The 14,112-nt window shown below is 40.3% G+C and overlaps 1 protein-coding gene across 1 annotated transcript in view; it reads left to right on the forward strand.

The window, feature by feature from the left end:
• Positions 1 to 14,112, forward strand: part of Thsd7b (thrombospondin type 1 domain containing 7B) — an 857,540-nt gene that overhangs the window by 327,070 nt on the left and 516,358 nt on the right. The window contains exon 4 of the mRNA XM_075987816.1: positions 12,383 to 12,631. Within this exon, the coding sequence (XP_075843931.1) occupies positions 12,383 to 12,631 (249 nt within the window). The remainder of the gene's footprint in view (positions 1 to 12,382; positions 12,632 to 14,112) is intronic.

A 14,112-nucleotide genomic window follows, 5' to 3' on the forward strand; every position in this document is an offset into this window, starting at 1 on the left:
AATTTCTTACTGCCATTTATTAAAAATTTTGGGGGCTTTAGTCATTGCCTTGATGCCCTCTCTTTTTCTGGGGAAGCTTTTTAGGAGCCTTTGGAACATATTCCAGGGTGGTTAAAGTTGTGGCAATGCTCATTGATTTTTTGCATATAGCTATTTCTTTATATGACATCATGTCATCCATCATGAAATCCTTTCTCAGACTTTGTGTTTTCTGGTCATAGTGTTTTTATTTTTATTTTATTGGTTGAGATTTATTTTCAGTATTTCTGTTAATGTTTATTTTTCTAGTGAGTAAACTCTTGGGCCTGTATTGTTGTTGTTATTGTAAGTATGTCTTTTGAAAGATAACTTTCTAGTAAAACTTTCTAGTAATACAGTGAAAAGACAGATCTATACAAATCTTATTAGGTATTGGCATTTTTTTTTCCTTCACAGCTACATCACTGTCTCAAGATTCTAAATTGAATTACTTGGACGAAGTACTTTTGGCCATTTAGAATAAAATTTTTGAGTAGTAATAGTTAAAGTTCCTTCTAAGAGAGTATCATTGTCCTATCACTGGGGAAGGGAGGGGAGAGAAAGAGAGAGAGAGAGAGAGAGAGAGAGAGAGAGAGAGAGAGAGAGAGAGAGAGAGAGAACATATTCTGTCTCCAGGATGGGAATGCCAGGATAATGTAAATATAAATTTCCTTTCCACAATCAGGTTTATTTTTAGAGGAGTAGATGGGAAGAAGAGAATTTCAGTTAAGACATAACTGCACTCACCCAAGGCTGAGTTAAAGATAGGTTTTTCTTTCCGATAAAAACTTAGAACCTGACAAATCTAAGTTTACAACAACAAGAATTTTACTTGTTTTAACCAGTCAAAAACAGAAAAATGAACTAAAAAGAAGTTCTTCAATTTTGGCTTTGGCACCTGTGTAATTTTCTGATTTAAAAAAAAAATAATTTCTCACTTGGCAGTGGTAGCACACGCCTTAAAACCCAGCACTCAGGAGATAGAGGCAGGTAGATCTCTGTTCTACAAGAACTAATTCCAGGAGATCTAGGACTGTGACACAGAGAAACCCAGCCTCGAAAGACAAAACAAAAGAAAACAAAACAAAGGAAAGAAAGAACAAAAAGAAAGAAAGAAAGAAAGAAAGAAAGAAAGAAAGAAGGAAGGAAGGAAGGAAGGAAGGAAGGAAGGAAGGAAGGAAGGAAAAATCACTAAATCACTTCTCTTTCTGGGACTTGGTTTTCTTCTGCAAAAAAGGAAGACGGTGGCTAAGGCGTCAGATGATGGCTCTGTGGCCTTTGTCTTTCCTCAGCAGCACGCACTCTCAAATCGGTGCCTGCACATCATTCTTAGGATTCTGTCTAAGAAATTTGGAGAGGATAAAATCTCCTCTAACTGAAATTTTCACTGCATTTTAAATCTCTGCTGAATAAAGTTTTCTGGTGACAGGAGATGATCATAGTATTAAAAACATTTCAGTTTACTGCAATAGCACACCATGGGGGTTCCTTCTGGAGGCTTTAATGCCGCAGTATGTCTGTGTATTTACCTCTGTATCTATGGAGAAATCTCTGTTCCCTAGGAGCAACCAAACAGCGTATAAACAGAATTTCATACTGCTATTTTAGCTTTAATGTGATTTTAGGTTTATTGCCTATTGAAAAATTCAAAATTGTATGTATCATGAAATTAAGAGGAATTTTAATACTGAGGTTTGGTTTAATACTACGGTTTGGTTTTACTGAGCATTAGAGAAGAAAAAGCTGATTCTCCTCTTATTTCCAAACCCTGGCCTGAACTAGGCAACTGAATCGGTAAAGTGAGAGATCCGTCAGGTTCATTTGGTAAGAAAGGAGGCTGTAGAGATTATTTACAAAGTCTTTGAGAAAAAGCCTCCTGATAGTGCCAAGAGCTTTCCTTGGAAAGCTGAAGTAACTTTGCATTCAGAAATTATCTTCCAGACAGCGCTAAGAATGTTCTTCTTCTCCCTATGTCTTTGGACTAGTGGGACTAGTAAGACTGGTCAGGTAGAGCAATGTTCTTACCCTGCAGGAACTCACACAGGCCTTGGTGTGTGCAGACTTCCTTTCAAGTTCTCATCCTCGCCATCTTTTTGTTGGTGTGTCCCCCTGTGCCTGACAGGTGGCAGAACCCCAAATTCAGCAACACTAATAGCACATATCACATATGATCACCCAGGTCTGTCTTCTTTGATTCTACCTCGGCTCTGGTTCTGGTCTCCACTGTCATTTCATTTCTTGGTATTATTTTCATGATGTGATCTTTCAAAGGTTCCACCCAGCTAAAATTGGGTAGTGGTCGAAGTGCCCATTATCCTGCTTTTATGTCACAATTTGAGCAATGTGCTGCTGTATGGATGACAACAGTATTTCCTAAATGGACGGGACAGACACACGTTGGAATGGCCCACTGCTTTATCTGGACTACCCCAAAATGCTCTCTTATTGGCAATTTCATTTCTGAAAAAAAATGCATTTTAACTATGAAGCTACTTTGGTGGCATTAAATTCTATAAATCGATATTATGTAGTTTAGAACAAAATGAGAATAGAAATTGAAATAGGTTCTTAGTTAGAGACTTTCCTCATACATTTTTAATTACTCTAATCTGTACTTTTTAACCACGTGTGAGGGAGATTTAACTCTCTAGGAATATATTGATATATTATAGAGTAGATCGTTTTGTGGCTTTTGCAAGGCTCTGAGTCATGTAACTTTTCAGATGTCCAATTAAATGCAGCAGAATAAATACAACACACTCTTCTATATTATGAGTTCTCACTTAAATAATAGTAAATGGATAAAGATGTAAACTCTCAAGGCAAGATGGAGATTCTCCTCCACTTGGAGGACACACAGAGTGGTTCAGTTGATACACTGCATTAAGCATACATCTGTGCGTTTGTTACATTTTCACATCTCCCATGGCCCATGGGAAAGTCTTTCGCTAAGATGTGACCAATGACCTGGGGAGGAATGATATAAGCACAGTTAGGCTAATGTCCTCAGTCACCCTGAGACAAAATCCTACTCATTCTTCTTCTGGTTTGAATGTGAACTTGGAAATCTCTGATGTATTTCAGATGGTGGATCTCTAAGAGAGGCATAGTCTGAAGACTGAGGCAGGAAGGACCTCCTCATGGTAGAATAAGTGGCAGTGAACTTTGATAATGGCAAACAACAGAATAAATAATCGAAACTGAGGTGACAGGAGATGGTTATTTTGATAAAACGTTGAGATGTGGGTTTCTTGGTTACTACAGCATAAACTGTTCTGTCCTAACACAGCACTCTGGAAGCATCAGGAATTACAGGTGCTAAGCAGTAGAACAGTGTTTCCAGTACACAAGGTACAGGGAACTCTTGTTCTGCGGTCATCCAGGCCCAGTGGAGAGTCACACAGTGTTGTTTTCTTCCCTAGTCAGTGTCTGAGTTGGAGCAGCATGGTAGAACTCCCAACTAATATTCATGAGGCTCTGGGTTGATTTTTCAGTATTGTAAAAAGAAAATAGTTGCCCTGGTCAGCATTTATGAGCTGACACACATCTCCACACATCAAGCTGGGGACTTGGCCTTCTTCTCTTGACAAAGGCATGCTGATGAATAAGGACCAGGGAAGACTACTAACTGAGGGACTCTGGTCAAATGATCTGGTCGTTGAATGATTAGTTGATAGTAATGTCTGCCCTTTTGATGAGCCCCACATGTAATCAAAGAGCTTTTAATCTGTGCTGGAGTCTTCCTCTGTAATTTCTAATGTCAGTACTATGAGAAAGCTGACCTCAGTCCAACATGAAGAACTGAGACAAAAATAAACAGAAATCAGTACTTGAAATAAAACGAGACTATATAGTGAATAAGAATAAACATAGAAAAAGTTTACTCATATATATGATACAATAGTCCTGAAATTAAAAACAGACAATGATATATTTAAAAGGATAAATTAGAAATAAGGAAATCATGAACATTAAAAATCTGTTTACAGGGCTTTTTTTGTTGTTGCTGCTTTGCTTTTTTTTTTTTGCTTTGGTTTGTTTTCCAAATCAATAAAACCCTGAAATAACTCTTGCAAAATAAGTAGGAAAAAAATTAACAAAGAAAATAAAAAAATAATTGAATATATAAAGTATCGCTGAAAGTGATTTCAAAGAAGAAGATCTATATATTTATAAGCACGAAGTTAAATAGCAAAATGTGGTTGGAGCAATGACAGAAACTCTGAGATTTTACAGAAGATAAATTGTGAAAATTTGGCAATGGGGTGAATGGGAAATACAAAATATTACACATGCACACACCCTCAAAAGGTTCAAAATTATGATTTAATGTGACATTTTACAAAGTGTCTACAGAGATATAGCATATACAATAATAGAAGTAAAATGGCAAGGTGGTATTTGTGTCATAAAGACCAACTGTGTAACTGAATGACTACGTATCTATTCCACCTTTATGAACATTGACGTGTGTGAATGCACTTTTTCACTTTAGTTGGCTTGGAAGCCATGTGCACCAGATACTAAAGAGTTAAACATCTTAACACAAGGAAAGGAATTCTGTGTCTTTTGGAGAGTTCTCAGGGGGGTCACATGCTTTACCTGCATCGAAGTTTCCATGTTCCTTGGCTTGTAGCTCTGTATCATCACAACCTTTGCCGTCCTCAAATCCCATGTGACCTGCCTCTCTGTCTCTTCTTATTGATGGGGATTACCCCCTGACCACTGGGATTCTCTAAGGTCATCACCCCAACAGGACCCTTACATTAACTGTTTGCACTGTGCCCCTCTGGCCGTGTAAACTTGCACATGCTCATAGACTCCAAGAAGCAGGACATGGGGACCAAGGGAGCTTTTCTTCCTCCTGCCACAGTACACTATCCATATGGGCCAGGTCACAGATTGGGAAGTCTGTATTTTCAGTAACTCCTTGGTCATATGGAAAGCACCAAACCTGGGGGCACCCAAGAAAGGTGAAATGTGAGCAACTCTAATTCAAATGTGCAAGCTGTGTTGGTGCGAAAACATAGCTCTCATTTCAGAAAGAAGTCCTGGTTTACTCTAGAGCCAAATGTGAGATACCACCGCCAGGCAGTACTGATTCAGGTTATACCAAGCACCATGCTCATGGGGAAGTTATCGCATGAGATATTAGCAGCAGAACAAGGAAAGGACGTCTCTGTGAATAGGTTTCAGACGCTGCTGGGTGGCATTCTTGAGTTGTGGATTGGTGGGAAACAGTTACTTCCTAAGAACATGTTGCACAGTTTTGTTTTGCCTTGTTTTTTACTAGTTTTTGTTTTTGCTTCCCAATCAAAGCTTTTCCCCTCCCACCCTTTCTTCCCAGCCCCACTCCCACTCCCTCCTCCACTGTTTCTCTTCACATAGAGCCAGGCCTCCCACGGATGTCACAGCCAGCCATGGCATATCAAGTTGCAGTGAGATTAGACACCTCCTCTTTTATTAATCCAGCAGCAGAAAGGGCCCTGAAAGCAGGCAACAGAGTTAGAGACAGCCCCTGCTCTCACTGTTAGGAGAGTCACAGAAAGACGAAGTTACACAACTGTGACATATACACAGAGATCAGATAAACAATTTAAATAGATACATTGTCCAGTTTTTATAGTCACAGCAGTGGTTTAGACATAGGGGTAGAACTCAGCTCCAGTCTGCAACATCCTAAATCACCATAATCACTAAGTTCAGTCATTTGACCTCGTAGAATCTTTAACACAGTACAGCTTGACCTCTTTTCTCTTTTGCCACTTCCCCCAAGCCCCTAGGAAGTTTTGCTCACATCTTCCCAGCCCAACTCTACAATATCTGTCAAGTGCAAACATACACAGAGGTTGGATTCATTATCTGTGGAAACAGGCAAAATATACAATGTGAATTATTGCTAAACAAAGCCTACATGTTAGAATAGTATTCAGAAATAGGATTTAACTGGACTATTCCTGTGTCATCATCATGGATAGACAGAAATTGCAAAGCTAATGAGGAACTATTTCCAGAGTAACTTTTATGTGTATATACACATAGCAATATTTAAGTAAAAACTTAAAAATCAATGGCACTGCTATATATTATTTATGAACACATAAATATTTAACTAAAGTATGAGACATAACCTGAAAAAGTGCAGTTCTGCAGACTGAAAAGGATAGTTACAACTAGAGAACAAAGAAGGAAGTAGGATTGCAGTGGACATGAAAGGTTTACAAGAAGTTGTGGATTTGCATCTATTTAAAGGCACTGGATAATGTTAGCCTTTACTAGGAAGGGAGAGGATCAGCTTCTTCGCCACACTGTTTTAAATGTTTAGTGCTGCTTTCAAGCAGTCCTAAGTGCCAGGCTAATGACCTGGGACACCTCAGTAATGACTTCTATTCTACAGCAGTCTCTGTTCATTTGTAAGCACAGCCACGTCCTTACGTTTCCAGGAGAGGTAAGAGCTAGAGCCGTTTCTAAGTTTCAAAGATCCCCTTTACAGCCGAGTACTTGTGAGGTAATTTACAGTTGACAGCATGATCTATAAATGTCAAGCAGGCATAATTATCACAGCATCTCCAGTTTGAAAGACAAATCCACAGCTTATGCCTGTTTCATCAAAAAGGCGCGCTGCCTTCCACAAAGGGATCGATTCTTATTTTGGTGTGGGCAGTATTGTTCGTTGTATGTTGTTGTTTAGAGGGTGATTTCGCTCACACAAAAGGTCACCACAAATCTGGGGGCCGGGGGAGTTAGTAGACCACGCTGCATTGTTCTTCTTCTTCACCAGGGGGGGAGGGACTCCATAGACGAGAAGGTAAGCTCATTCCTCGAAACCACGATGCAGAATACAAGGTCTAGCTATTTATGATGCACCACACAGGGCACTCAGAGTGCCGTCATTACAAGGAATTCACAGGTTAAACTACAAAGGGGGAAGATATGGTACTTTCAACTATTATTAGTTATTATTATTAATTTAACCTTGAGATATAGGCTTGTAAAAACAACACCTAAACCAGACCAACATGCCTTCAGGGAGATTTTTTTTTTCTGCTTGTCTTTCTATTTATTTATTTATTTATTTATTTATTTATTTATTTATTTATTTATTTATTTATGATTTCTGTCTCCTCCCGCCACCTAGGCAGTTTGGATGCTCACCTTCAGGGAGATTTATGAGCTTTATTAAAATATAAAGGAAGCAAGAGATTAGGAATTCTTTACAAAATGATCCTGGGTTAATGCAGCCCTGCAATTCCAGGTTGCTTGACTCGGTGAGGTCAGCTGGCAGGTGAACTGCTGGGGTCCACTTGTCTCCCAGCCCCTGCACTGAGATGATCAGCATGAACCATTATCCCCGAATCAAGCTGATAGATCACACTTGGGCCCTGGTGGTTGGTGGTTGTCCCTGCTAGTGCTTTCTTGACTAAGCTGCTTCCCCAGGCCCCAGAACTTCGTTTATGAAGGGAGAGGAAAGTCCAGTTTGGAGAAAGAAAACTATTTCCTAAAAACATACACGCGAGTTGAAAGAGTTGAATAGATTCTGAATTACTTTGCTTGGACTGCCGTGGTAAATGTCACTTACTTGGTTGATGCACAAAACAAATTGATTTTCTCAAATTCTGGAAACTGGGCACCCAAGACTATGGCAATTGCAGGGTTTCTTTCTCTCCAAAGCCTTCCTTTATAACTTGTGTTTACCCAGCCTTTGCCTGCATCTTCACTGGGGCGCATGCTCTCTCTCTCTCTCTCTCTCTCTCTCTCTCTCTCTCTCTCTCTCTCTCTCGTGTGTGTGTGTGTGTGTGTGTGTGTGTGTGTGTGTGTGTGTGTGAGAGAGAGAGATCTGTTTACAAGGAAGCCAGCCATATTGGATTTTGGCTCACCCTAACGTCTTGTTTTAAATTGGTTACCTCTTCCAAAGACTTCCATAAAGCTGCATTCTGACATGCTGGGACTTACTGCTTAGTACATAACAATTTCTGGACTCAAATCCTAGCAATGTTTTGTCGATCGATCACCAGTGTTCCATTTTGTCATACTGAAGAATGACAGCCCTTCCCAATAACTGCCTTCAACTGAGATTGACAGTGTGTTCTCTGGTAGGTGCATCAGAGAGATTGACAGTGTGTTCTGGGGTAGGTGGATTAGAGAGATTGACAGTGTGTTCTGGGGTAGGTGGATTAGAGAGATTGACAGTGTGTTCTGGGGTAGGTGGGTTAGAGAGATTGACAGTGTGTTCTGGGGTAGGTGGATTAGAGAGATTGACAGTGTCTTCTGGGGTAGGTGGATTAGAGAGATTGACAGTGTCTTCTGGGGTAGGTGGATTAGAGAGATTGACAGTGTGTTCTGGGGTAGGTGGATTAGAGAGATTGACAGTGTGTTCTGGGGTAGGTGGATTAGAGAGATTGACAGTGTGTTCTGGGGTAGGTGGATTAGAGAGATTGACAGTGTCTTCTGGGGTAGGTGGATTAGAGAGATTGACAGTGTGTTCTGGGGTAGGTGGGTTAGAGAGATTGACAGTGTCTTCTGGGGTAGGTGGATCAGAGGTTCTTCTTCATGCATTTTATCCCAGGTTCAGAACACATGGCATTGAATTTACGAGATGTGCTGCCCTTTTCATTTTCTAAGAACTAACACATTCCAAACAGAGATTAAGAAATGTAACTCTGGATCACAGCTTTATCTGATATCCTCTAAGAATGTGTGACATTAACCCTCAGTGGCTTAGCAAACATATGAATCTGAAAATCTCACTAGAACCTGCTCACTACTATGAGCAACCATGAGCATATTTTCTTCTGCTTTGTTCAAGTGGTATATCCACTATTTATATTTTCCCAAGTTAAACACCTCAAAACATTATGCCTAGAGATGGAGGAATCACTATAAAAAACTTTGTCCAGCTCAGTATTTAGCCAAGGCATGTGGTTAATTTTGGGAGTCAAACATTGACATGCATACATTTCTAAGAAAATTATCCTTTCCTTCTCAAATTTTTGGGTGTTTTGGACTGGATAAGGTGAGTACTAATAATAAGAAAGTGACAAAAAATAAAGAAATGCCAGTGAATAAATGGAATATTATCCTCTTGAGTAGATTTTTCCCCACTCAAAATTATTTAATCTCAATTAAAATAATGTTCCATCACCCATAACATGACATCTTTCCAGACCTACTTTAAAAAAAAAGATTTATTTTGTTTCAGATTATGTGTCTCTGTGGGAGTATATGCATACAAGTGCAGGTGCTTATGGAGGCCACAAGAGGGCAGCAGATCTCCTAGAGCTGGAGTTACAGACAGTTGCTTGTTAGGTGCCTGTCTTAGGGTTCCTATTGCTGTGAAGAGACATCAAAAACAAGGCAACTCTATAAAGAAAACATTGAGTTAGGGGGGTTTGTTTACAGTTTGAGAGGTTCAGTCCATTATCATGATGAAGGTGAGCATGGCAGTGCACAGGCAGACATAGTGCTGGCTACACCTTGACCAGAGGGCAGCAGGAAGTCAGCTGACTCACAGGGTGGTATCCTGAGCATAGGAAACAATTGCATTCAAACTACCACATTGCACTCTCTGGCTTCCATAAGCTTGTAAAAATAGCATAACACAAAATGCATTTTGTCCAACTTCAAAAGTCCCCATAGTCTACAGCAGTCTCAACACTGTTTAATAGTTACAAAGTTTAAAGTCTTCTGAGACTCATGCCATCTCTTGACTGTAATCCTCTATAAAATCAAAATAAAAAACAGATCACATACTTTCAACATATAAGGCATAGGATATACATTACCATTCCAAAATGTAGGAAAGGGAGCATAGTGAGGAAATACTGGACCAAAGCAAGACTGAGAGCTGGGGAAAACTCTAAACTCTGTATCTTTATGAAATGTTTGTTCAATTACATTTTCACCATCTTTCTGTCCTCCGTTGCCTAAGCTTGGCTTTCCTGATACTTGCTTGCTCTGTAGAGCATACTGGCCTCAAACTCAGAGATCGACCAGTCCTTGCCTTCCCAGTTCTGGTATTAAAGGCATGCACCACCACACATGACTCTAAGGTTTTCTTTAATTCCTTTTCACAAGTTGGAAATTTAGCTGGGTGGGATATTGCCCTGAAGTTACCATTTCCTTTGTTCTATGTCTAAACTGTTTCTTTCCTTGAATTCAGGACTTGATTCCATTCCACTTTTTGATGTTCCTTTTCCCCTTAAAATTTCCATTTTGTAATTCATCCTGCTCAGCTTGCTCCTTTTCATTACAAATCTTCATTAGAGTTAAAAATCTACTAATATCCACATGACAGAGTCTATACTAAGCTATTTTGCGATTTCTTCTGCCAATGGAATTAAGCCAATACTCTTCATGTTAGTGTTAGGCAAACTCATCAGACAAGGGCAAAAGGTATCCAATTTCATCACCAAAATATCATAAGAATGATCTCTACACAACATGCTAAAATTCTCCTCTGAAACTTCTTGAATCCCCAATAGTTCAAATAAATCTTAGCACCTCTCTTCCTTTCTTTACTGGTATGATACATTAAGCAGTGCTTTAAGCATTCCGCTGCTTTTATAACCCAAAGAAATTTCTCCAAACAAACACATGATCAGGGTTATCACAGCAATACCCCAGTCGCTGGTACTAATTTCTGTCTCAGTTAGGGTTTTTCTTGCTGTGAAGAGAAAACATGACCACAGAAACTCTTATAAAGAAAACATTGAATTGGGATGGCTTGCTTACAGTTGCAGAGGTTCAATCCAGAATTAGGATGATGGGAAGCATGGCAGTGTGCTGGCAGACATGGTGCTGGCTACATCTTGACCAAGGGCATCAGGAAGTCAACTGAATCACTGGGCAGTATCCTGAGCAAAGGAAACCTCAAACTCCACCCCCATAGTGATGCATTTCCTCCAACAAGGCCATACCAACTCCAACAAAGCCATACCTCCTCATAATGCCACTACCTGTAAGATTATGAAGGCCAATTACATTCAAACTCCCACAGTGCCTGACATAGATGCTGGGAACTGAGCTGAGGTTCAGGCTCTTCAAGGGACTACTGCGCCATCTCTCTCACTTCTCAGGTCCACTTTTCATGCATCCTCTACTTCTTCCTCTTTCTCTACTTTTCTACTTGCCCTTTAATACTTCAGCAAAACCGAATGGCCTTTTGACCTTTGCCCAATGGTGCTTGTAAAACTTTAGCAACCAGGCTTGTATGATTAGAGAGAGACTGATTTATAGCGTTTGCCAGTTCTTATAGTGTAAATACACCCATTGCAGTCATTTTAAAAAGTCATTTACACAAAGTCAAGTGCTTTGAAAATTTGGGCTCAACTTTCCACAGGTTCACATCTCGACAGGGTAGTTCTATCTCAAGGCTCCAAGTGTACAGTTTCCCTGAATAGAGCAGTACTCCTCCTGGGTCTGCAGAGCTCCCATATGCCCTTTGAAACCTGGCACCGATGATGGCCTTGCCAGCCAACTTGTCTTGTGCTTCTCCTCAGCAGTCCAAGTGCTGTAGTGTTGATGCCATCCTCATCGCCTTTCATATATCCCCTTCCCAGTCAGACTCAAATTTTGCATGTTAAAAAAAATTGATGCTAAGAGCCAAATAGTGTGTAGGAACATAATCAGTACCACATTTTACAAAGTATGTCGGTAGTTCTAAGAATAGATAGCTTACTCTAAAGCTTTTATTTACCTTCATTAGATGGTACACAAATCATGTAGGCTCTATGAGCCCAAGTTCTTCTCTCTGCAAAGCGAATATAATAAAGTGTAACTGCCTAACACTGCTACAAGAGAGCACAGCCCAGACCCTGTCAGTGACTGATAAGAGTTTACAACATGAGGGAGACACTGGGCAAGAGATAAGGTAGAGTGTTTATTCTGCAAGTGTCTCTCTAGAGTGAGGCAGTTCTATTGCTGTGTAGGAAAGAGAGTCAACTCTGAGTCTTAAAACATTCTCATGCCTCAATCTCCTGTGTAGGTGGAGCTGTAGGTATGTTCCACTATTTGCAGTAAGTTTATGTTCTTAACATGTACTATGTTTTATTGTTTTATCCTGAGGCCTGTTGCTTTAAAAGGTGATTCCTATTAAAATGTCAAATTAAGGCAAGTGTGAAGTTTCAGCGGGTTTAAACACTGCTGCCAAGCCTGATCCACATGTTAAAAAGACAACTCCACAAAGTTGTCTTCTGACATTCACATGTGTGCAAATTGGCAGGGCACACACACACACACACACACACACGCACACAAAGCTCAAACTTGATTTTCAACATTTTTTTTCTCATAGTAAGAATTTCATTGTGATGGTTGTATCCATTTAATCTCTATATTTTAATTCTCTTTTCTATTGTTCTTTCAGTTTATGTATGCAAGATTCCTTCCCACTAACCGTCCAACCCTGTGTGATGCCAAAGGACTGTGAGACTTCAGAATGGTCCCCCTGGAGCCCCTGCTCCAAGACCTGCCGTTCTGGGAGTCTGTCACCCGGAGTCAGGAGCAGGAGCCGCCATGTGAAGCACATTGCAATTGGAGGTGGCCAGGAATGCCCAGAACTTCTTGAGAAGGAGACCTGCATTGCTGAAGGGGAACTTCTGCAGCCATGTCCCAGGTATTTCACCTTGGAATATTTTTAACAGCTATAACCTTTGAAGTGGCCATCGAAAAGTTAACATCAAGAAACCTGGCCAGGACTTGTTTCTGCTGAATCTTTCTCAGGGCAAGGCTCTGTTAGTTATTCGGCTTAAGAGCAGGGCCTCGTGTGAAGGATCCCACCATTCCCCTTCTGTTTCTACAGCACTGGTACTGTATGCTTTCCAAAAGTGCCTTCGTTTTTCTCACCTTCTGTTGCTATTTACTTCCTGTAGTGCTTTAAACAGAGTAAATAACAAAAGTGTTTGTTACTTTCACCCGGTGTGACACTTGTAACTATTTGTAACTAGCCTGGAGCCCTTCATCACATGCTCATTGTACAATGAGGCCATCGGCAGTCAGAGACATAAAATAGTCCCATGATGTTGCATTGCTAACGAGTTGCAGCACCCAAGTTCTGATTCTCTTTTGCCCCATGTAATATTGCCAGTCTGTGCCAGAATTTCTTTTTCCAGATTCCCCAGAGAGCCAGAGGATATTGGAAAGTGGCTCACTACCAATTTTAAGTAGGATTTTTAACATCTTGGTATTCATTTAGGGGTGGCCTGGCTGTATTGTACTTGGTAAAGGCCTTCAGGGTATCTTTCTTTAGGTTGTGGGTTTGTGGTAGACTCCAAGCTCACGGGGTAGAAGTCCTCTGAGGCTTGTTGTCTATTAGGAAATCTTTAGGAACAGAGAGATGTTCTGAACTCACTGCTAGAGGACATTTTATAGAGATTTTGTAGTCTAGAAGACATGAGGATGAGCTTCCTCTTCCCACAAATAATATTAAACAAGGCAAAAATGGTTTCTTGTATGAATCCATTATTTGGAGACAAAACCAACTGATACACTTGTTTTTTGAGTGTGGCTGGCTATAAAACCTAAAGGAAAACACTGGGGCTCATCAGGTAGGAGTTCCAGTGGTTGTGTGCTACCTGGATCTTCCTTAACGCTGAATTATGTGTACATTGTGGAATTCAAAGATATGTCTCTGTCGTAAGATTTCTAGTCCACGCCTTGCTTACCTTCTTGGTCAGTGTTGCTATTAATTTATTATTTATTTTGCTAAAATAATCCTTTAGATTTTTTAATTATTATTTTTAAAAATTATATCTGTGTTGGGATTTATACACATGAGTATCAGTTGCCCATGGAGGCTAGAAGAGGGCATTGGATCCTCTGGAATGGAACTGCAGGTGGTTGTGAGCTCTGTGATGTGAGTTCTGGGAACTGGACTTGGGTCCTCTGCACGAGAAGTCCACTCTTAATCACCTCTCAATCACTGACCCATCTCTGCAGCTCCAGATTCAGATGATTATCACCCCTGACATCAGTAGCTCAGTAGGGTTCAGCTCACTGTCCTTCACAAATCAGCACAATCGTATAGAATCTATCTCAGATTGTTCATTGTACAACCATGTCGCAAAATACTCATTTCAAGTAAATTGGGGGCTTGCA

The sequence above is a fragment of the Microtus pennsylvanicus genome, chromosome 10 (assembly GCF_037038515.1).
Source record: "Microtus pennsylvanicus isolate mMicPen1 chromosome 10, mMicPen1.hap1, whole genome shotgun sequence".
Classification (NCBI taxonomy): domain Eukaryota; kingdom Metazoa; phylum Chordata; class Mammalia; order Rodentia; family Cricetidae; genus Microtus; species Microtus pennsylvanicus.